Here is a 21729-nt window from a genome sequence, read left to right as displayed (position 1 = left end):
ACGGGCAAACAGAACCTACAGTGAAATTAAGTGTTGCCGGGAGCCAGCAGTAAAGGAGACACACTGAGAAGGTACACGAGGAAACTTCTCTGAATGAAGGAAATGTTCCATGTCTTGGTTATGATTGTTTTAACATGAGCGAATACATTTGTTAAAACTCACTGAGCTGTATTCTTAAAATGGGTAACCTTTATTGTATGTCATTTATATCTGATTAAGGTTGATTTAAGACATATGGCAGCCTACTATAATATCTGGACCCCAGCAAGATCCTGATTTGAACAAAAACAATTTTTAAAAGTAGGAAAGGGGATTTTTAATGTGCAAATATTGGATGATATTAAGGAATTACTGTCAACTTGGGACTAGGCCACGGATTCATTTTACAATTACTTCTGCTTTTATATGTTTGAAACTTTCCGTGATAAAACACTTAAAAAATTAAAGCACCACTTCAAACATTCAGAGTTACTATACAGAAAAAGAATTAGATTCTACAAGAAGGAATCACGCAAGGAAACTCTAGAGTCAATAAGAGAATGAGTGAGCCAACAGGGCAACATACGGCCCTGTAAGGTTAGGTTGTTCACACAAGGAGCCGTTGACACCCAGATCTCCTAACTACCTGCCAGGTGACTGAGAGGACATTTCTGCAATTAGTGAAGCTGGACAAGCTGCCCCCGAAGGTCCCTTCCAGCTCCAAGATTCCATCAACGGTGGATCCATGAATCTGACTTCTGGTCCAGTTTTCCTGAACAAGTCAGCACCCCAATACTCCCCAGCCTTACCAAAGAATTATCTATACTACTTGATATTTCACAAAAACCGTTTCAAGATATTTTCCATTTTCTCAGTTTTCATATATCTGATATGCCCTTTTCTTAGACCTTTCCAAACTCAGAATCATGCTTTATACCTCTCAGAATCTTCTATTCCTAGCACAACACTCTGCACATACTGGGCCATCAAAATGCTTTCTTGACAACGCCTTTAAAGTCCATGTTACTTTGTAACATCGTGCCCTTTTCCCTGGCCATTCCCGTCTGTGCCTTCTCCCACCATCCCCAAGCAGAGACCCTGTTTTATACTACATCTGTGGCCCCCAAGTGGGCCTAGAAAGGGACTCCGTGCATATCCACAAACAAAATGAATAAAGAACTCCTTCCACATCTGGAGGCTGTTAAATTTTTGAAGTGACAATGATTCATTCTGATGATAAAATTCAAATTCTGAAACTGCCTTAATCACTGAAAATTTCATTATTCTAACTGCACAGGTCATACACACCTTTACCTGGGGGGCTGCTAACCACCACAACCATGGAGAAAGCTAAAAACTCTCCCCGGTGGCCTTTCTCCTGAATTCCCTGGGTATCCAGTGTTTTTATGCTTCCCTCTGACCATCCAAATGAGAAGCAGGCAGAGGGTGGTGAGATCCTACAAATGCCAGGCACTGCACTGAACACTTTATTATCAAGTCATTTAATTCTTACAACAATTGCAGTAGGTATTATCAGCATTTGGAAGATGTAGGACAGCTAAACGGAACTCAGTAATTTGCTGAAGCTTCTCAATGATGAATCTGGGATTTGAAACCAGATAATCCTGGCTCAAAACTCATGCATTTTTATGGAACGGGGTGGGGCGGGGGGGGGGGGGGGATCCTCTTTCCTACACAAGTCTTGAAATAACAGAACGTAGTGGAAAAATACTTTTATGGAGGAGGATACTTTTCTTTACAGGTCCAAGGACAACTTGGCCTCCAGCTTCTGAAAAGCTTGCTCATTCCCATAATTTACCGAAAAATGTCCAATTCCAACAAATACCACAAGGGGGAGCTAAGTCCTAAAAAGCTTAAATATGCTTCCAGGTAGATTAAATGTCTCATTTGAATCCTGACTCCCTAAGAAAGATAAATCTGAATACTCTGCCGTAAGTGACTCTTTCTAAGACACAAATCTAACCACATCCCTTTCCGCTTAAAACCTTCCAAGGATCCCAATCCCAAAGAGCGTAGCACTACCTGTCACAACACACAACTTCCTTTACCTATCTCCCTATCTCCCTCCAAAAGACGCCCTCCAACCACACCCTCAACTATTCAACACCAAAAAGGCTTCCATGGCTTCCTCAAAAGGCCTTCTCTTTGTAATACCGTCCATCTCTCTGAACATGTTATTTCCTCGGTCGAACCGCATGCTACCTCCCTCTCCACCTTCTATTCAGCAACACATATGAAACTCCCGTTTGTCCTTCAGCTCCTGCCGAAACTTCTGACCTTCTCTGCCCATCCTCCCACCACAACGAAATCAGTGTATCCAACACATCATTCTCCCATCGGGAAAATACTCTCTGCCCGTATCATATTATGTCCCCAGTGAAGGTCTTTATCTCCCTGCTGGACTAAAAGGTCCTGCTGGGGAAGAGCCATGTTTTACAGGTTTGTCTATGCCCGGCTCTGACACACCGCAGATCTGAGCTAAGAACCCATCAAATTATACACAGGTGGCCCATTTCAGAGGCTGAAGTCAAAGGATCAGCAGTAATTTTAAGTTCTTGATCTCATGCTCAAGATCAACTCAAAAACCGTAATTAATCGATAACTCTATCTGAAGAAGCTATGTATGTCGAACTTACCGTCTTAGTTAAATAAATTATGAATGAATATATTATAAGAATTGCATTTTCCAAAGGTGAGACACTTGCTGGCTCTTCAGCATTTGTTTCTAGTTTCTTTTTTGCATCAACAGCATCAACAGGACTGCTTTCTGTTGGAATTATCCCTAAAATTGAGGGTGAAAATTAATATTTTATAATATGCTTTAGAGTAAGACTTGTTTCTCTTCGTTTAAAATACTTATCGAGTGCCCACCGAGTATGAGTCAGTGGCTTCTCTTAAAGATGTATACAGACTTATAGGGGCGCCTGGCTGGCTCAGTCAGTAGAGCATGTGGCTCTTGATCTCAGGGTCATGAGTTTGAGCCCCAAGTTGGGCGTAGAGATAACTTGAGATAAAATTAAAACATATTTACTAAAAAAAAAAAGACACAGTTTCTATAGGTCTTATATAAAGTCGTATATAACTTATATAATTACGCTCTTAAAGAATTCTAGAGAGAACAAAATTCAGAACACCCATTCGAGCCATCACGCCCTTCCATTATGAAATGAACGTATCTCCAACACACCCTACCCCTCACCAGATCTCCCATCATGTCTCTGGCAAAACAACTGCTCTCTGAACAGTATTTAGTCATGGGAATTGAGAAAAGCAGAATCTTATGGGTTTTTTTTTTTTTTTTTTTTTCCCACACGGACACAGTTGCATTTACCAGATGTTCATTCAGTGCCGGTGAAGCATTGTGTTAGAAACTTCAGGCAACCGCTGAGTAGAAAAGCGTCAGCTTGCAGACCCGCAGGTGGACTGCACCCGTGCTTAGCACGGTGTCTGGCCCCTGGCAGGTGACTGCTCCCTCACAGATGAATGACAGCTACACAAAAGAGAACAAGGTAAACGCCCAGAGACGCTCACGGGAACTGCTTACAGAGCGGGGGCTGGCCTGAAGCTCTGCTAAGCCTGAAAGGGTTTCACTAGAGGAGGTGGCGGGAAGGTGACCTCAGTTTGAATTAGTTGAGGCTGGGCCCGTTCTGTAAACAGCTAGGAGCTCAGCAAGCGGTTAGTGAGGGGCGGAGGAGGTGACTCTCTCCCAACCCAGAGACTCCATTCACGATGGATCTATGACTGTGACCCTGGGCAAGTGTCCACAGTCAGGGCGGCTGAGATGCACGAAGGGACATTTGGGAAGATGAGCCTGTAAGGGTAGCTCATGTCATCCTGTGGCAGAACTCGGAAGGACCGGGCAAAAAATCTGTTTTTAATTCTGCAAGCAGAGGTTTTCCTAGCCTTGAAAGTTTCTGAGCAAGAGCGTTAACGAGACATCGTGGTGTATGACTCATTTCAACAAGCTGAAAAAACTCTTTTGACTCTTTTTGAGATAAAGACTTTAGAACTAGAGAGGATGATACATGAATGCAACGTCCTCGGAACACGGGAGGCCTCTGATAGGTCATTTCTTCCCCAATTACAGAATTCCTGCCCATGCCGTGGCTTCTCCTGAAGGCCCACACGGTGCTACCAGGTCTCATGGGTAGCGCTTTATCCCGGGTTACACACCACAACCTCGAAGGACACGGAACCAGTAATGGTATCACACACACCACCCCCCACAGCGGACACACAAAATAACACAATTAGCCTTTCTTCAGTAGCAACCTGTTGATGCCATTATTGGGCTTGTCGTCTTGTTTTTAAATAGTCTCCTCAATCCAAATGAAGTGAGTTGCTCTCCACTGAGTGTTTGCTGCGCCCTGTGATTAATGCTGACACACTGGTGTCAGGCCACGCGGGACCACGACACGATGCGCAACTTTCTGTACTGCTCCCCACGGCGTGCAGACACCTAGGCATAAATATCCCCTTCACTGTTTTTAAGGTTTTTGCCATGTCCAGGTAGCAAATTAACACAAGACCTGAGCCACACTGTATTCTACTGAGGGAGAAGAATTTGTGGGTTTTAAAGCAGTGGCTCTTGGGGCGCCTGGGTGGCTCAGTCAGTTAAAGCATCCAACTTTGGCTCAGATCATGATCTCACAGTTCAGGAGTTCAAGCCCCGTTACGGGCTCTCTGCTGTCGACATGGAACCTGCTTCAGACTTTGTCTTCTCTCTCTCTCTCTGCTCCTCCCCACTTGTGCTCTCTCTCAAAACAAATACACTGAAAAAAAATAAATAAATAAAGCGGTGCCTCTCAAACTTTCAGCTGATCAGAATTTCCTGGAGGGCTTGTTAAACACAGCTTGCTGTTCTCCACCCTCAGAGTTTCTGATGCTGGCTGGTCTGGTTGAAAACTACTGTTTGAGAACATAAGGCCTTTGAAGAATAATAGTTTAGACTGAAATTATTTACGTGAGTAATGAGAGCCAAACATTGATATTTTGGTTGGTTATAGTCTCTGGCCTTTTTCCTACTGCTGACCTCCATCCATCTGCCTCAACTGCTTTTCTTTCTATTCTGGGGTTTCTTGTTTTTTAACACTCATTCATGCCTGTCTTATTCTCCCTTCGATTTCCCGCCTTTAGGAACAAATGTCCAGGGGCACCTAGCTGGCTGAGTTGGTAGAGCACACGACTCAGGGTCATGAGTTCGAGCCCCACATTGGGTGCAGAGATTACCTAAATAATTAAAAAAGGAAAAAAAAAAAAAAAAAAGAACAAATGTCCTAGAAGCTCTTGTTTATGACACACCTCTACTTTGTAGAAAAAATCTGCAAGTTTTACCTGGGTCTATGTCCTTCTCAGTATTCGGCTTCTGTGACACTTCTGAGCCACCCTTGTCACCGGTCCCAAGTTGATCCAACTGGCTGGGCTCTTTGGGAATCTGTGCTCTAAGGTCTTCTGTGTGATCTTGTGGGAAACTATCTTCAAGGAGTGGCTCTATTCCTACAGGGAAGAAGAATGCACTGGGCTGGCAAAGCCTTGACGATACTCCCCACTCGGCCTCTCCCACTGGGCAGCTCTCCCTCCCCGGTCACCCCCTGGGCACCTTCCCACTGCCCTCCCTCCACATGCCGGGATCCCAGGAAGCTCGACTGAGTGGGGAAATAAGAGTTTCAGTTGCTTTTGTCTCACTTCACAGATGACTACAATTTACAAAGAAACCCGTATTCCGAAGTATTTTATAAATAAACCCATTTGTGGTAAGGGGTTCAATAACCCTAACTCCCCTTGACAAACCCAACACATGCCCAACCAGGTGAATGTGCAGAAGAGAATTCCAGTCAAGGGCAGAAATAGGAAATATCTATGCCACACAAAAAGAACACGAATTCTTTCATTCACAAGCATGTTTGTTTCACAGAGCTAGCGTTACCAAAGGCAGCTTACTGAAATAGCTTTCAAATATTTTCAGAGTACCTCTAATTGTCAAAGAGTGAGAACCCATTTCCTTCCCCAAGAGGCTTAGGGCAGAGTCCAATGTGACCCACACGAAAGATGAATTTCTTTAAAGCATCACAGTTTACCCTAAAAATTCATCAGTTTTGCATCCTAATGGAAAATAGGTCTGCTTTGATTACATGCAAAAATGTTCCCCTCCCCAAATTCAAGAAAAACTGGCCCTCTGGGAAGACAGCATTTATTGTGTGGCTTTATATCCCCCTGGTACGCTATCATACGCCACAGTTTAAATACCTCAGGCTGAAAAGCGTGGAACTAGGAATCAGGTTATGTTAGGAGACTGGCTCAGGGTCCGTTCAATCAATATTTACTGAAAGGCTTCCACATGTCAAGTGCTGTGTTAGAGAGCCCTGCATCCCGGTCATGTCCCTGGTTAATTCATCTGAATGCAAGAATCCGAGGGCCCAGGAGAAGTTCACTAACCTAACTGACTGCTCCAAAGAGGCAAGAAAGAACATGACACCCACAAAAGATGAAAACTGAGGGGGGTGAGGATAAAGAAACTCTGGCAAGGCATCAGCTGAAATGTGATGCCAGCTCATCCTTGGTCAGAGAGCAGTTACTTCACGCGAAAGCCCTTTTGGAGGCTTCCGGTTGTGGAATGAGTAAGTTACAGGGGTGAAAGGTACAGGGTGGGGAATACAATCAGTGGTCCTGTAGTGGCCTGTAGGCTGCCAGATGGTAGCTACAGCAGAACGCACAGACCTGTCCATATCACTATGCTGTGCACAGGAAACTAATGTAACATTGTGTTTCAACTACACTGTAATTTAAAAAAGGGGGCAGCAGGGCGCCTGGGTGGCTCAGTCGGTTAAGCGTCCAACTTCGGCTCAGGTCATGACCTCGCGGTCCGTGAGTTCGAGCCCCACATCGGGCTCTGTGCTGACTGCTCAGAGCCTGGAGCCCGTTTCAGATTCTGTGTCTCCCTCTTTCTCTGACCCTCCCCTGTTCATGCTCTCTGTCTCAAAAATAAATAAATGTTAAAAAAAAAAAAAAATTAAAAAAAAAGGGGGGGGCGACTGGGTGGCTCAGTCTGTTAAGCCTCCGACTTTGGCCCAGGTTATGATCTCACGGGTTTGTGAATTTGAGCCCCACATCAGGCTCTCTGCTGTCAGCACAGAGCCTGCTTCAGATCCTCTGTCTGCCTTGCTCTCTCTGCCCCTCCCCCGCTCACTCTCGCACTCTGTCTCTCAAAAATAAATATTAAGAAAAAAAAAAAGGAATTTACTCGGGGTGCGTGGCTGGCTCAGTAGGTAGAATGTGCAACTCCTGACCTCAGTGCTGTGAGTTCAAGCCCCACATAAGGCATAGAGTTTACTTAAAAAAACAACACAAAAGAATTTACTTAAGTTACCAAAAAAATTCCTTTCATAATTTACACGAAACTTGTACTTTTTTAACAGGTTTACTTGGGGTGTCATTTTCTTGTTTGTAGCTTTCTCTTTACCTGCTTGTCAAAGTTCCTTTAGAAAATGCTAGCAATCTCAGGGTGCCTGGGTGGCTCCATCGGTTAAGCACCCGATTCCTGATTTTGGCTCAGGTCATGAACTCAACAGTCTGTGAGTTCAAGGCCTGCATCAGCCTCCATGCTGACAGCACGGAGCCCGCTTGGGATTCTCTCTCTCTCTCTCTCTCTCTCTCTCTCTCTCTCTCTCTGCCCCTCCTCCCCCACCTGCTCTGTCTCTCAAAATAAATAAACTTAAAAAAAAAAATTTTAATAAAAAAAAAAAAAAGAAAAAAAATGCTAGCAGTCTCAACTGTCCTAAGGGGAAAACAGGATGAGAAATCCTGACCCATGCTCCAGCCTAAAAGGAAGAAAGCAGGAAGGGACATGTGGATGTCACAGTGCTGTCCCTCACCTTTAGGCACACTGCAAACTGTGGACAGAGCTTTACCAGGAAGGCAGGAGGCACTTCCCCAACCACTCTGCGCCCCACCTGCCTCTCAAGCCCAACTCCCCAAGGCCACAGGCAGGCGCTTTACCTTCCGTGGCGCCAGCCCAGCCTTCCTCCGTGGGTGGAGCCGTCGCCAGTGGCGTGGTCTCCTCCATGGTGGAGTGTTTGTACCTCACAAAATAGATCAGGTCTTGAACATCGTCAAGGACCGCCGCCTCTTCAAATATGTTATTTTCCTTGGTGCCCAGCTCTCTGTTTTTGGTCACACGAGCGTCCAGCATCTTCTCTGCTATGCTCAGAATCTGGGACTCAGACGCACGGAAGACCTTGTCCAGGACTTTTTCCACATTGTAGGGCAGGCTCTCCCGCTGCGCGGACTTCAGCTTTAATGACATTTCGTGGAACATGGCTTCCAGCTCATGGACATCGAAGTACTTCTGGAACCGCCGCAGAGACTGCTGGTCTTTAAAGAAGCTGCTGAGGATAGGCAAGTCGTTCACCCGGTCCCCGTGCGGCGGCTGCACAGCCCTGTGTGCAGTCCAGTGCCACAGGTCACCGTCGTGCTCAACTGCAGACCCCTGGCCCTCTGTGTCCGCCACCCTCTCCAAGTCCTCCTGGTCCTCTTTGGAGAGTCCTTCCACCCCGGGCTGCTCAGCGGGCCCGGAGGTCTTCAGGTATTCCTCAGGGCCGTCTTGAAAATGATCAGAATCTTGATTCTCAAACACTTCCCCTAACTCTGGGGTCTCATTTTTTTGGTCAGGAGAGTCACTTCCTTCAGATGGTCTCTGTGCTTTCTTACCCACAAGAGGGCTTTCTTTTTCCACCACCCCGCCACCCGCTTCCCTGCCCCCTGTGTCCACCCCTTTGCCCAAAGTTTCACTTTCTCTTTCAATTTCCAAGATATTACCGGTTTCTTCTTTGTTTCCTTCTGCTTCTGCATCAGTACTAACGGTGCCTAACATGGCCCCTGCAGGGGCCTGCGGATGAACATCTAACGGCCCACCTTGAATCTCAGGGCTTTTTTCTTTAGACTGTTTTGCACTTAGAGCATTTTCATCCTCCAGTAGTTGTTCAGGGCCGTAATCAGCTTCTGCTTCTGGTGTCTCGGGATGGAAACCTGGCACTTCCAGGCTATCCACCTGGCCTCTTGTCTCCACTTCCTGCGTGCCCGCCGCGGGCTTGTAAGGAGCCATTTCTTCCCCTGAGGAGTCCTCTTTGACCACTTCCTTGGAGAGCTGTAACTTCTCATCCATCTGCCTATCACGTGCATGGGCCACCTCTTTTCCTTGTGGCCAGGAAAGATTTCTTCCCACAGTGGGACCCTCTTCTTCCGGTTCTCTTGGCAAATCAACTTCATCTGGAGGGGAAGGCCTCGGCTGACCGTCAGTCTTAAGACGCTGTTCCTCTTGAAATCCCTCGTGTGGAGGCTCCGGTGAAAGCGTGTGTGGTTTTGGTCCACTTACTAAAGCGTGCACTTCTTCCGCGTTGTCTTTGGATGCATTATGCGGACTACCCCCCGGCGTTGGTGCGATGCCCACGGATTCTTGCTCCATCCCTTCCTCGCTCACTTGACTCCCTGCAGCTTTGGGTACCGCTTCACGCTCCGAGCCACCCTCCAAAATCCGCTCTGCAGGCTTTTCTTCATGGAGCATTCCTTTTGACGTAGGAACAGCTGCTCCTTCTAGGTCATTTTCTTTGTTATCAAAAGCTGATTCCGACATGTCTTTACTCTTTCCAGCAGCTGGCAAAGAGCTGAGGTCACTGCTTTGAGTAGGACCGTGTGCCTTCATGCCTTCCTGCTTCCCCTCCAGCCCCATCTCAGCCTGCACCAGGCCCTTCTTGGATTCCTCAACTTTCCTCCCGTTTCCTGTAAAGTGAATTTCCAGGTCTTTGTCATTATTTGTTTTAGGGGCCTCTACAGTCAAAAGCCCATCTTCTGCTTTTTGGGGGTCGGCGTAATCTGGTGCTGATTGTGGTTTCCCCCATTTGCTATCTGGGATGAATGCGTCACCACCCTCCCTCCCTTCCTCTGGGTCAGAACTCCCTATGTCCAAGCCTGTTTGTCTGTCACCATCTGTGAAGGAGAAGACAGTATCCTCCCAGGTTGTTAGTATATTTTGATCATAGTTTTTGATGCCAGGGGGCTGAGTCACCTCAACCTTATCCTTTTCATTTGTATTCTGCTCTGTATCTGTTGGATATTTCTGAACTCCAGACTTCATTGGGACCTTCACATCTTCCCCAGCGTGTGTGAAGGTCAGTAACGGCAGGTCGTCCAAGTTTTCTTCATCCTCCTCATCTTCCTTGCCAACTGTGTAATACTCAGTATCCAGCTCCTCATCAAAATCATCTTCTAATGAAGTAACAAGTCTGGTTGTCTCATCATCAGAGACAAGGGCATCGGCAGTCGAGCCAAATTTGGTTTTTAAGTCCAGAGTCATTTCTTTTTTCAAAAGTTTATAAGCATCAATCTTCTCCTGTTCACTCGAGAGCTGAGACCCATTGCTGGTTTTGTTGTTTTCATTTTCCGGCACTTTCAGTTTATCTTGTAGCATTTCCTCAAAAGGTTCAAATGCAAGCTGGTCTCCCTGAGCATGATCTGCTTGACTGTTTAAGTGAGGGTGGTTCCTCTGAGCCCCAGATCTTTCCCTGAGTTCCTTAGAGTTTTCTGAGAACACACTTTCACTCTCCTCTGAGTCAAGTTCTCCTGGTTCAGGTTCAAGATCAGATTCAGGTTCAAGGTCGCTTTCCTCAAGTACTTCAAGAAGTGTGTCCTCATGCCCAGTTTTTTCTGTAGCTTTCTCAGAATCTCCAGGTGCAGAATTGTACAATTCCAAAAATCCTAAAAGCTCTTCTACGTTGTAATTGTCAAAATCATCTCTTCCCCCATCAAAACAAACAAAATCTGTCTCCTGTAAAAGAAAGAAAAACATTAGCATGTCACTAAGTGTCGCAAGAGCAAACTCTTACCCGTGCTAATGAAGGCTAACCTCAAACTGGATCCAGAGGGGCTTCTGTGCCAACCTTGGGCAATGACTGTTCTTGGGTAGTGGGAGGGGAATAAAAGCGGGTATCCACTTTTCCTTGGTTTCCTGCTTCCACGGAGAAGGACTCCTACCTGAGTAATATTCCTGATTTCCCTTCATCGTCTCCTCCCGAGGATTCATGTGGCTGGTGAGTTTGCTCTGCACCATCCCTGTTTTCTGTTTGGGACCTGCTAGAGGGAACACATATCCTCTCCACTCCATGCTTTAAGTTTTATAGAGACAGCCCCCTTGGGGAGGCTAGCTAGCCCTGTTAGCTAGCCCTGTACCCTGGCTGGGTACATCTGTCTTATTCCACACGACAAAGTTAGGAAACCCATTACTTCTGCACACCCAAGCCATGTTCACCAAAAAGTTTTATCAGTAAGTAATAGTGATACCTTGGTCTCCACATGCCTGACTCCTGAGTCTCTCAATTTGTTCTGAGCACAAGTGGAGAAAAACAGGGTGTCATTTATTGGGTCCCCCAACTCCCAAGAACTGTGCCTGATCTCTTGGGAATTCATGTCATAATAATATGCACAGGGGAAGCTGGAAGATGATCCAGCTTCCCCATCACTGTGCCCTCCAGACTATCCTTCTCTCTTTAACCAGCTAGAGACAGGCAGAATCACCTTGCTGTCAGGCTCTAAATCTACACAGATTTTTTTTTGGCTCATATTTTCTTGGCGCTGGGAAAGATAAATCAGCCTAGGAAGCCTTATTAAATACAGCCTTATTAAATTATAGGTGCATGGGCAATAAAAATTTAAAGGCACAAATAAGGGTGTCAGGGGGCTCCCCACTTAACTATTACCTCAAGTACAACTTGAAAACAAGATTCAGTAAGGAATATACTCTATTCTACATCAGGGTGGTAGGTGTCATTAAGGTCTGCTTTCAGGACTAGGCATAAACCTACATTCTTCCTTTCCTCCAATAATAAGCAACTTGACGTAAATGGGGCCATAAACGGAAAGTAAGTTTAAAAGCCAACACAGGTAGGGGCGCCTGGGTGGCGCAGTCGGTTAAGCGTCCGACTTCAGCCAGGTCACGATCTCGCGGTCCGTGAGTTCGAGCCCCGCGTCAGGCTCTGGGCTGATGGCTCAGAGCCTGGAGCCTGTTTCCCATTCTGTGTCTCCCTCTCTCTCTGGCCCTCCCCCGTTCATGCTCTGTCTCTCTCTCTGCCCAAAAAAAAAAAAAAAGTTGAAAAAAAAAAAATTAAAAAAAAAAAAAAAAAAAAAAAAGCCAACACAGGTAATTCTCTTCTCCTAACTAAACTCTCACCAAAGTCTGAGGAGCCCTGACCAGTGCAGTAGGGATGAATTTCTTCTTTTCACCACATCCGTTTCCAAGCCACTTTCTTAACACTGAGGGAAGCATGTTGTGGAGGTACACTAAGAAGGCAGACTCCCAAACAAGTGAGGTCACCGCGGCCAATGAACTGCTGTCTCACACCTATATCCTGGGGAGTCTCTTCATTAGGAATGAGGCCAGACAGGTAATGGGGCTGATTTTATGACCCTTGAGACTACAAAGAAATGTTAAGTACAGCACTGGCTCTGAGACTTCATATATTCTGCCAATCTCATCCAACGATGGCCCTAGGCCAGCTGCCTGCATATCTGTAGCACTGCAAAAAAACCTTAAAAAACTGCTCAAAGATTTCTGAATGAAGGTTTTAAAACTCCAGAAAACAGGGCGCCTGCGTGGCTCACTTGGCTAAGCGTCTAACTCTTGGTTTCAGCTCAGGTCACAATCTCACCATTTGTGGGTTCGAATCCCGCGTCCGGCTCTGCTCTGATAGCACAGAGCCTGCTTGGGATTCTCTCTCCCTCTCCCCATCTCTGCCCCTTCTCCCCTCTTTCTCCTTTTCTCTCAAACTAAATAAATTAAAAAAAAAAAAAGTCCAGAATATGATCCGCAGGACTAAGGATCCCAGAACACAGAATCCTTGCCATCACAGAGCTATGTCATGCACCCAGATGAATGCTTTATAGGATGTACAGTCAGTACCATGCAGATCTGAGACCAGACCTCTTCAGAATCTCTCAGGTTCCCTTTTCCAAACCTGTAACGTAACTATAATCCCTTAAATCACTAAAGAATCAGTAATAAGAAAACCACTGTAGGGGCGGCTAACCATGTGACTCTTGATTTTGGCTCAGGTCCTGATCCCATCGTTCATGGGTTTGAGCCCTGTGTTGGGCTCTGTGCTGACAATGCACAGCCTCCTTGGAATTCTGTCTCTCCCTCTCTTTCTGCCCCTCCCTCGCTTGCATGCACAATCTAACAATAAACTTTAAAAAAAGAAAAGGAAAAAAGAAAACTATTGTAAATTGGCATTTCTGACCTAGTACATAGTTTAGCATTTAATCTGATTTCTCTACACTTAAAATGTCTAAGAGCTATTCAATGAGTAAAGTTTTCTAATGGAGATACCTTCTTCTTTAGCCTATAAAAAGGTATAGCTCTTAAACTTAATAACTAAGTACAAAGATATTGAATTCTTAATTTTTTCTCATATAAAGCAGCAAAAAGAAACCCTATATGACTGTACATATTAGACAATTACCAAATAATGACACAGTCTCCCATAAATTCTTTTCAAACATTTTTCTTTTTTTTCTATTTTTAAAAGTTACCTGATTCTAATTTAAAACCTGACACACAAATGTTAACTTGTTTTTTTTCTGGCCCAAATACAAGGACTTTCAAAAATCATTAACTGACTATAACTGATGAATACGAAAGGCAATTTATAATTGAGAACCAAAAAAATTAAAATTAAAATTAAAAATCCATAACATAACTTACATCTGTGGGAACCCGTAGCTCCTCTTTGGTATATTCATGGACTACTTGGATTAAATCTTTTGGAAAATATCCAAAAATACGTCCAACCTGTATGAAAAAACAGGCAAAACACATACCAATCAAAATTCTGTATAAGAAATACAAACGACAGACTTTTCAGCAGTGAGAGGAAACAGATAGATACGTAGGTAGGTACAACCACAAGAGACAGATAATTGCTATGATGATTACACGGATTATTATTCCAATGAAAATTAAGTACAGAATACTTTAAAGTCAATTTTTCTAAAACCACTGAACTTTCCTTTCATCATGCAACTTAATTCTAAACACAGAGCTAGATTTCTGAAGTAGGTAAAAGACCTACATAACAGAAAGTGTTTGTATATTTTATGGTTAAAACTAAGCACATCAGGTGCACCTGACCGGCTCAGTCGGAAAACTGTGTGCCTCTTGATCTCAGGGTTCTGAGTTCAAGCCCCATGTTGGGTGTAGAGATTACTTAAATAAATACACTTAAAAAAAAAAAAAGAATATAAAATTCCTAAAATAAGTGATGACTACAATAAAACAGCAAATATTTATTGATACAACGGGCTGTAGTAGCTTTTTCAAAAACTAGATTTTTTTTTTTTTTATAATTTTTTTTTTCAACGTTTATTTATTTATTTGGGACAGAGAGAGACAGAGCATGAACGGGGGAGGGGCAGAGAGAGAGGGAGACACAGAATCAGAAACAGGCTCCAGGCTCTGAGCCATCAGCCCAGAGCCTGACGCGGGGCTCGAACTCACAGACCGCGAGATCGTGACCTGGCTGAAGTCGGACGCTTAACCGACTGCGCCACCCAGGCGCCCCTCAAAAACTAGATTTTTGAGTATTTGCAGAGAAAATAAAATTCACACTACTCTACACAAGAAGCTTTAGTTTCATGCAAAGTAAACCTTTAGAGAAAATAACCCCATTTATCTATAGCACTAACAGCTAAAATACACAAAGCATCCTCCTGAGAGGCACACACTGTCCCCTACTGACTGTGTCTAGAAGGAAAAGCAGATCACTGGGAAGGAGGCTGAGAGGCAGATCCAATCCACCAAGGGAAAAAAGGCTTACTTATCACCAACTCCCAAAATAGCCTCATTAGGAGTGCTGTTGTTATATCTGGCAAATATGTGAAAGCCAGTCTCAGTACTAGAATACAGCCTTGAAGATTAGATAAGATAGGGTAATTAAAAACTGCTACACTGGCAGTTAAAATCTGAAAACTCTAAGAAACCAAAAAAGACTGCAGGATGAAAACTAAGAAACAGAAACAAGAGTCAGTTTGAGAGGCACCTGGGTGGACAGTTCATGAGATTGAGCCCCACATCAGGGTCCACACTGACAGTGCAGAGCCTGCTTGGGATTCTCCCTCTCCCTCTCTCTCTGCCCCTCCTCCACTCACGCCCCAGCATGCGCTCTTTCTCTCTCAAAATAAATATATAAACTTAAAAAAAAAGGCAATATAGGGGATGCCACGTGAGCAGTGCAAACAAAGTGCCACCTGAACAGTTATCAGACAGCAAGATCCCTTCTGGCTGGGCTGCTGAGGGCAGGGCTTCCCTAAGAAGGCACCATGAGAGGTGAATACAGCCAAAGGAAAATGCCATATATGTCAAGCTCACTTACCAAATGCTCCAACTCAACCACTTCACCGTGTATAAAACAGGCCTAGGTACATGGAAAAAACTTTCCCAGAGTGAAGATTATCAAGAAATCTCATGCGGCAGACTTGCAGGAAGCAGAACAGATCCTTCTTTGTACACAGTGACTCAACCCGAATTATAAGGGCTGAACCTAACCAGCAAGTTGGTCGCTCAAGATTCACCCCTAGGGAGGCACCTGAGCGGCTCAGTCAGCTGAGTGTCTGACTTCAACTCAGATCACGATCTGCAGTCCATGAGTTCGAGCCCCATGTCAGGCTCTGTACTGACAGGCTGGAGCCTAGAGCTGCCTCAGATTCTGTGTCTCCCTCTCTCTCTGCCCCTCCCCCCCCCCCACACTCTCTCTCTCTCTCTGTCAAAAAAAAACGAAAAAAAAAAAAAGATTCCCCCCCCCCCCAAGGAATCTGTAACACCAACAAAATGAACCTATTTTTCCCCTTATGTAGGTTTCTCAAGCCTTATTTTCTGTTGTCTGGTATTTTATGGAAAGTAAGTTTCCACAGCAGGGACTGGATATCTGGAAGTTTGGATAATCCTAAGGACATGAAGAATTCTCACTCCTTTTGGTAAAGAAGCAGTCCACACATCACACTTCTTAGAAAGGAAAGGACGATAACTCATAAGGCTTTCAATCAGGTCACTCCTAGGGAATCTCCTCATTAAAAACATCAAAGCCTGAGTTTTATTTACAACAGTCGAAACATGGAAGCCAGCCAAATGTCCATCGATAGATGAACAGATGAAGACATAGCGTGTGCACACATGCATGCACGTGCACACACACACACACACTGGAATATTACTCAGACATAAAAAAGAATGAAATCTTGCCATCTGCAACAACATGGATGAACCTAGGGGGTATATAATGCTAAGTGAAATAAGTCAGGCAGAGAAAGATAAATGCCATATGATTTCACTCATAGGTGGAATTTAAGAGATGAAACAAAGGAAAAAAAGAGGCAAATGAAAAAACAGGCACTTAAATCCAGAGAACAAACAGCTGGGTGCCAGAGGGGAGGTCGGCGGCGGGGGGGGGGGGGGGGGGGGGGGGGGGGGGGGGGGACGGGGGAAATAGGTGATGGGGCTTAAAGAGCACAATTATTATGATGAGCACCAAGTAATGTATCGAATTGTAGAGCTGCTATATTGTACACCTGACACTAATATAACCCGGTGTTAAGTATTAATATATATTTATATATTAATATATATTATATTATATATAAATATATATTTATGTATATTTAATATATTAAATATATTTAATTATACTTGAATTTAAAAAAAATTTTTTTAAATTCTAAAGCACGATGGAGTCTCTGCTTTCCACATCTGCCATCAGGGCACCTGTAAAACTGCCCGGGAAGACAACAGCTGGGGGCCCTCCAGGAGCAAGTGTCTGAAGAGTGGAGGGCGGGGGTGGGCAGCAGGCTGACCCAGAAGATGCAAACAAAACATGGAAACAAGAAAAACACACAGTGAAAAGGGCATTTTGCTCTTTTAACAGACCGGTAACAATATACACAATTAGGCTGCCTATTTCCAGACCTGCCAATCTTTCACAAATGTTAATGATTTAGAAAAGAAAGAGGGGCACCTGGGTGGCTCAGTCGGTTAAGCATCTGACTTCAGCTCAGGTCATGATCTCATGGCTCATGGGTTCAAGCCCTGCGTCGGGCTCTGTGCTGACAGCTCAGAGCCTGCTTTGGATTCTGTGTCTCTTTCTCTGACTCTCCCCCACCTTCTTTCTCTTTCTCTCTCTCTCTCTCTCTCTCTCTCTCTCTCTCTCTCAAAAATGAATAAACATTTTTTTAAAATTAAAAAATAATAATTTAGAAAAAAAGAAATACACAATCAACTTTAAACATGAACACCTGAAACACAGTCCTGCACAAAGTTTACAGGATTAGGGCTAATGCTCACGGCAATGAAATTCAGAATTTTCTGTTTTCGCCACTTCAACCTTTCCTGTGCACGGAGGAGCCACAGCTGATAAGGCTCATGACTTAATGCTGAGCAACAATAACCAGAAGCAGTTGGGCCCTGTTTAAGGAACAGAGCCCCCACCTAGGGCCAGGCCTGATGTCTGCTGGTGACACACAGCCATCCTCTGTTTTCCCAGTCCAGCAGAGGGGACATGTGAATGCCATCAAAGACCCCAAGAAAACAGTTATTTAAACCCATAGCCCTACAGAAGCCAATAAAAAGTAAGAAAATAAAGTATGTCAAATTTGTACTTACACTTCCAGCCCAAACTTCAGGCGGTCTCCCTGCCAGTTTATAGTAGACATATACGGGGTCACCTTTTTTAAAACTCACGAAACGACAATCGGGGCCTGTGAAATCTTCTAGAGCCTCACCTCGGTACATTAACACTGTAGGTAAAGACAAGGCAGGGAAAAAAAAGAGAGGAAAAAAAAATAGATGTCAGGATTCAACTTTCAGAGTCCACGCTGATTTATCAGGAAAGGAGATTTCTTCTATTCTGTAAACAACAATCAAGTTTCTCCAGTACTCTCTGGAATCAATCGCTTTCAATTCATATGCTCCAATTAACTAAAATCTTTAGAGCCTTATCATTATATATCATCTCCTACAAGTAGACAGGGGAGAGGGCCGCTTTCTCTGTTTTTCTCCAAGGATAATGCTGGGAAACAAAAAGCAGTGAGTCCACTGCCACACATGGCTGGTCTCAAGAGAAACTCTCTAACCTTCTTGTCCTCAATCTCTGCTGTTTCATAATCCTAAAAAGCTTCACTGTGCAACTGGATAAATTCAAGTGCAGATGCTGTCTGGCTTAAGCGTGACTGCATGCCGAGGTAATAAGGAACAGGGGAGAGCACCCAGGAACCCCCGAGGGGTCAATTAACTTGAACTAACACTAAAAGGCACCATCTTTAAGTGGCTGTAACTGCTATCATGCAGCAGCAGTAAACATTGTCAACTTCACTTGAGGCCACGCTGTTCTCCCCGTGCAGTATCTGGATAAATTAATGGGAAAGTATATCACATCCTATTATGGGTCCAATCACATGACAGGGTAATGTGGAATTATTATGACAGTAGGTAATGTTGATTGTCCCCAACATTACAAAGGTTTCAAAACAAAGGGAAAATACCCTCATTTATTTATGTCTATACACAAAAATCACAAGTGGGCATCACATATTGCAGGGACAAGCAAAACTATGAGAATTGTTCAGTAGTTACCTTCAGTCTTAAAATGCAGGACATAAATCACACTGGATCTAGAAACTGGTAGAAGCAGAATTTTTCTTTTTGGTGGCCAAATACACAGTTTCTGATGTAAGATGAAACGGACAATAGACGCAATTAAATAGCAGAGAAAAAGAAGGGTGAATGGAAAGAATACTTTTTCTTAAAGCCAATTAGCAATACATTAAAATGTATCTTTAAATACATACTTGGGGGGGTGAACAGATAGATTTGAAGGCGGTTCTTTGAATTTTGATGCTAAAATCCGATTATTTTAATATATGCCCAGCATCCAAATCCAGATAGAATTGGGGGAAAGGCCAGGTTGAAGGTAATGGGCAATTTCAGATTGGGGGTTCTATCAGAACTGGAAGTGGTAATGTTTCTTTTGTTCCCCCTTAGAAGAGATCATGGAGAATCTATAACAATAAACTAGATGACAACATAATGCACACAGTGAAACAACTGTCTGGAAAGTACACAAGGACAGCACACACACGCACACCTTACTAAACAAACACTTTATGCAACACGGTCCCAGACCCTGCTCAGCCGCTGCCGGTCGTTCAGTTACATCTGTTTGGACACACGCCATTTCTCAACTTAAGTGACAACCATGGGCCCTTCCAACACCATGCCTCTGTACTAAGGAAGCATCAGCGATGTGATTCTCCACGTTAACTATGGTTTTGAGGAACCCAAGTCAGGGAGTCCTTGAAAGCAAAGCATAGCAAACATTCCGTCTTAGCCAACCCCACTTGCTAATCATCTGGGTTTGCTCAGAGGAAACTGAAGGCAAAAACTGTAAAATCGGCTCCACTTTTGCGGTGTTTAGTTGCTTCAGCCCTAGGTTACCTCTAGGAACCAGTTTAATGCAATCCACGATGCCTCCTCCTCTTGAACGGTGTTGCAGTGGATACAAACTCCTCCAATTATGAAATTTGCTTGTGAATAGCACCGATTTTAACATAAATAGATAAACTGCAGCCATGCGGCCTCTTCGGCATGAATATTTTTTCTATATGTGTTGTTTACAATTTACGAACAGCGGTTGTCACTAAGTTACAAGGTTATTCAAGACCCTCCGGGAGACGGTAAGAATGATTCCGGTCCCACAAACACAGAGGGAGAGATTCCGACAACACAAGTGACTAAAGCTAAAGCTGATCGCGTTTATGAAACCCTTGGGGGAATGCATTATGATTACTTTAATAATCCTCATCTGATTCTGGACATCTCTGGCCTCCTCGCCGCCCACAGTCCATCCCCCACCCCCAACCTAGGACTGGGGAACAATTCCGCTTCCTGCGCAAAGAAGAGGAGGCTGCTGGTCCCAGGTGGCCAATGCAGATTCTTGGCCTCTTTCGAGAGCGAAAGATTTTGGCCTTCCGAAGGTGCCCTCCCTGCCTGGCTGTTTGCAAGGAGACACCCAAGCACAGAAATGACAGGACTGAGGCAGAGCCGGGGCGGAGACCTTGGAATACACTGCATGCTTGGACTCCGGGCTCGTCCCAAACCCAAACTCCAATCCCTGTCAAGAAGACGGTAGGAGCCCCAAACCCGAGAAAGCGGCTGGGCGAAGGGGCAGCGCCAGCGCGCACTTCCCGAGCCCCAACACCGACCCGCCACGGGGAGAGCACCCGCCGAGCCCTGGGCGCATCGGCGCCCCGACTGCACCCACCCAAGTCCCCGCGGCGGGGGCAGGAGAGCGCTCCCTGCAGCGCGGGGAGCCCAGGGTGCGCGGCGCGTACCCCATGTGTCCCGACTCCCCTCGGGACCGGGCGGGAGCTAGCGCTGCGAGACGCCCCCGAGGAAGCCGGGGGCCACCGCCACCCCTAAGACCCCGCCGCATCAGCAGAGGGAAAGGAAACGCTGGCAACAAGTGGGAGGCGCGGCCCCCCGACCGGGGCCGGCGGGCGCCGAAGACCGAGGGGACGGCGCACGGCCCCGGCGATCGCCCACCCCGTTGTCGCGCCCGCCCGGCCTGCGCCCCCGGCCGGCTCGCGGGGGTGCCCGGCTCCCGCCCCCGCGCGGCCCCGCCGCCGCCGTCGCCGCCCTCCCGCCACTCACTGCTGCACTCGTCGTCCGCGCACAGCTTGTGCTCCGAGAAGCGCCGGCTCGTGCCCGCGTGCGGCTGGCCCGGCACCCGCCAGGCCAGCCCGAGCAGGAGCAGCCAGAAGAGCAGCCCCGGCGCCGCAGCCATGTTGTGGTCACCGCGGGGGAGCCGGCGGCGCGGAGGCGGAGGCGAGGCGGGGCGGGCGCCGGAGGGCGGGGCCGAGGGCGGAGCGCGGCGGGCGGGGCGCGCGGCGGGGCGGGGCGGCGCCGGAGGCCGCGGCGTTCCGGGGCGACACGTCAGCACGGCCTCGGCGAGGGGCTCGAACCCGCTACCCCGTGCTGTCTCCGCCCCGGCGGCCCGCGCTCCTGTCTCCGCTCCCTCGCCCGCTTCTTCGCATTCCTCGCTCACCGGTCTCTGCGACCTTGGAACCCCCCCCCCCCACCCCGCCGTCCCAACGCGGGTCCCTTCTGGCAGCTTCTGGTTCCTGGTCCAGCCCAAACCAGCCCCCCTCCCACTCCCCTAAATGTTGCTTCGGTGCCTCCTTTTCCAAACTACCAAATCCCACCCACGAGTTGCCGCTGTTAGTCTCCGGATTGAGGCTCCCGGGGGCTCGTTCAGGCTCCCGGGGGTTCCTTGGGGGTCCCATCCATGATCCCCTTAGATTGGGAAGGGGCGTGAGTAGTGGAATAGTGGGTTGGTGATGGAAATTAGAACTAGTGGCCGGCTTGGTCTTTTTTTGTGTTTTGTGTTTGTTTGTTTGTTTGTTTGTTTGTTTGTAGCCTTGGGGGATAGGGGTAGGCTGTGTATACCAGGGCTGAGGTCTTCAGATTCTTGGGCCTTTATCCCTAAGGGAAGAAGTAATTCAACACAGATGGGTTGAGCTTCCATTTTATGCTATCATTCATGCCTTGGAGACACTAGGCTGGTGTGGGGAAAGATGTAGGTCAAAAGACAGGTATCTGGCCCTTGTCAAAAGAAATCCACAATTTAGTGGAAACTAAATGAC

The 21729-nt window shown here is 46.1% G+C and overlaps 1 protein-coding gene across 4 annotated transcripts in view; it reads right to left on the bottom strand.

The window, feature by feature from the left end:
- The window catches only part of MIA3 (MIA SH3 domain ER export factor 3), a 55570-nt gene extending 34683 nt beyond the window's left edge, over positions 1-20887 (bottom strand). For all 4 annotated transcript variants that reach the window (XM_030302310.2, XM_030302313.2, XM_030302311.2 and 1 more), the window contains exons 1-6: positions 20738-20887; positions 17693-17826; positions 13748-13834; positions 7996-10819; positions 5335-5496; positions 2637-2782 (exon numbers count right to left, since the gene is read on the bottom strand). In XM_030302310.2, the coding sequence (XP_030158170.1) occupies positions 2637-2782; positions 5335-5496; positions 7996-10819; positions 13748-13834; positions 17693-17826; positions 20738-20870 (3486 nt within the window). In that variant the 5' untranslated portion in view covers positions 20871-20887. The remainder of the gene's footprint in view (positions 1-2636; positions 2783-5334; positions 5497-7995; positions 10820-13747; positions 13835-17692; positions 17827-20737) is intronic.
- Between the last annotated feature and the right edge of the window lie 842 nt (positions 20888-21729).

Source organism: Lynx canadensis, chromosome F1 (genome assembly GCF_007474595.2).
Source record: "Lynx canadensis isolate LIC74 chromosome F1, mLynCan4.pri.v2, whole genome shotgun sequence".
Classification (NCBI taxonomy): Eukaryota; Metazoa; Chordata; class Mammalia; order Carnivora; family Felidae; genus Lynx; species Lynx canadensis.
The sequence above is the reverse complement of the archived record's forward strand: the minus strand, read 5'-3'. Positions and strand labels throughout refer to the sequence as shown.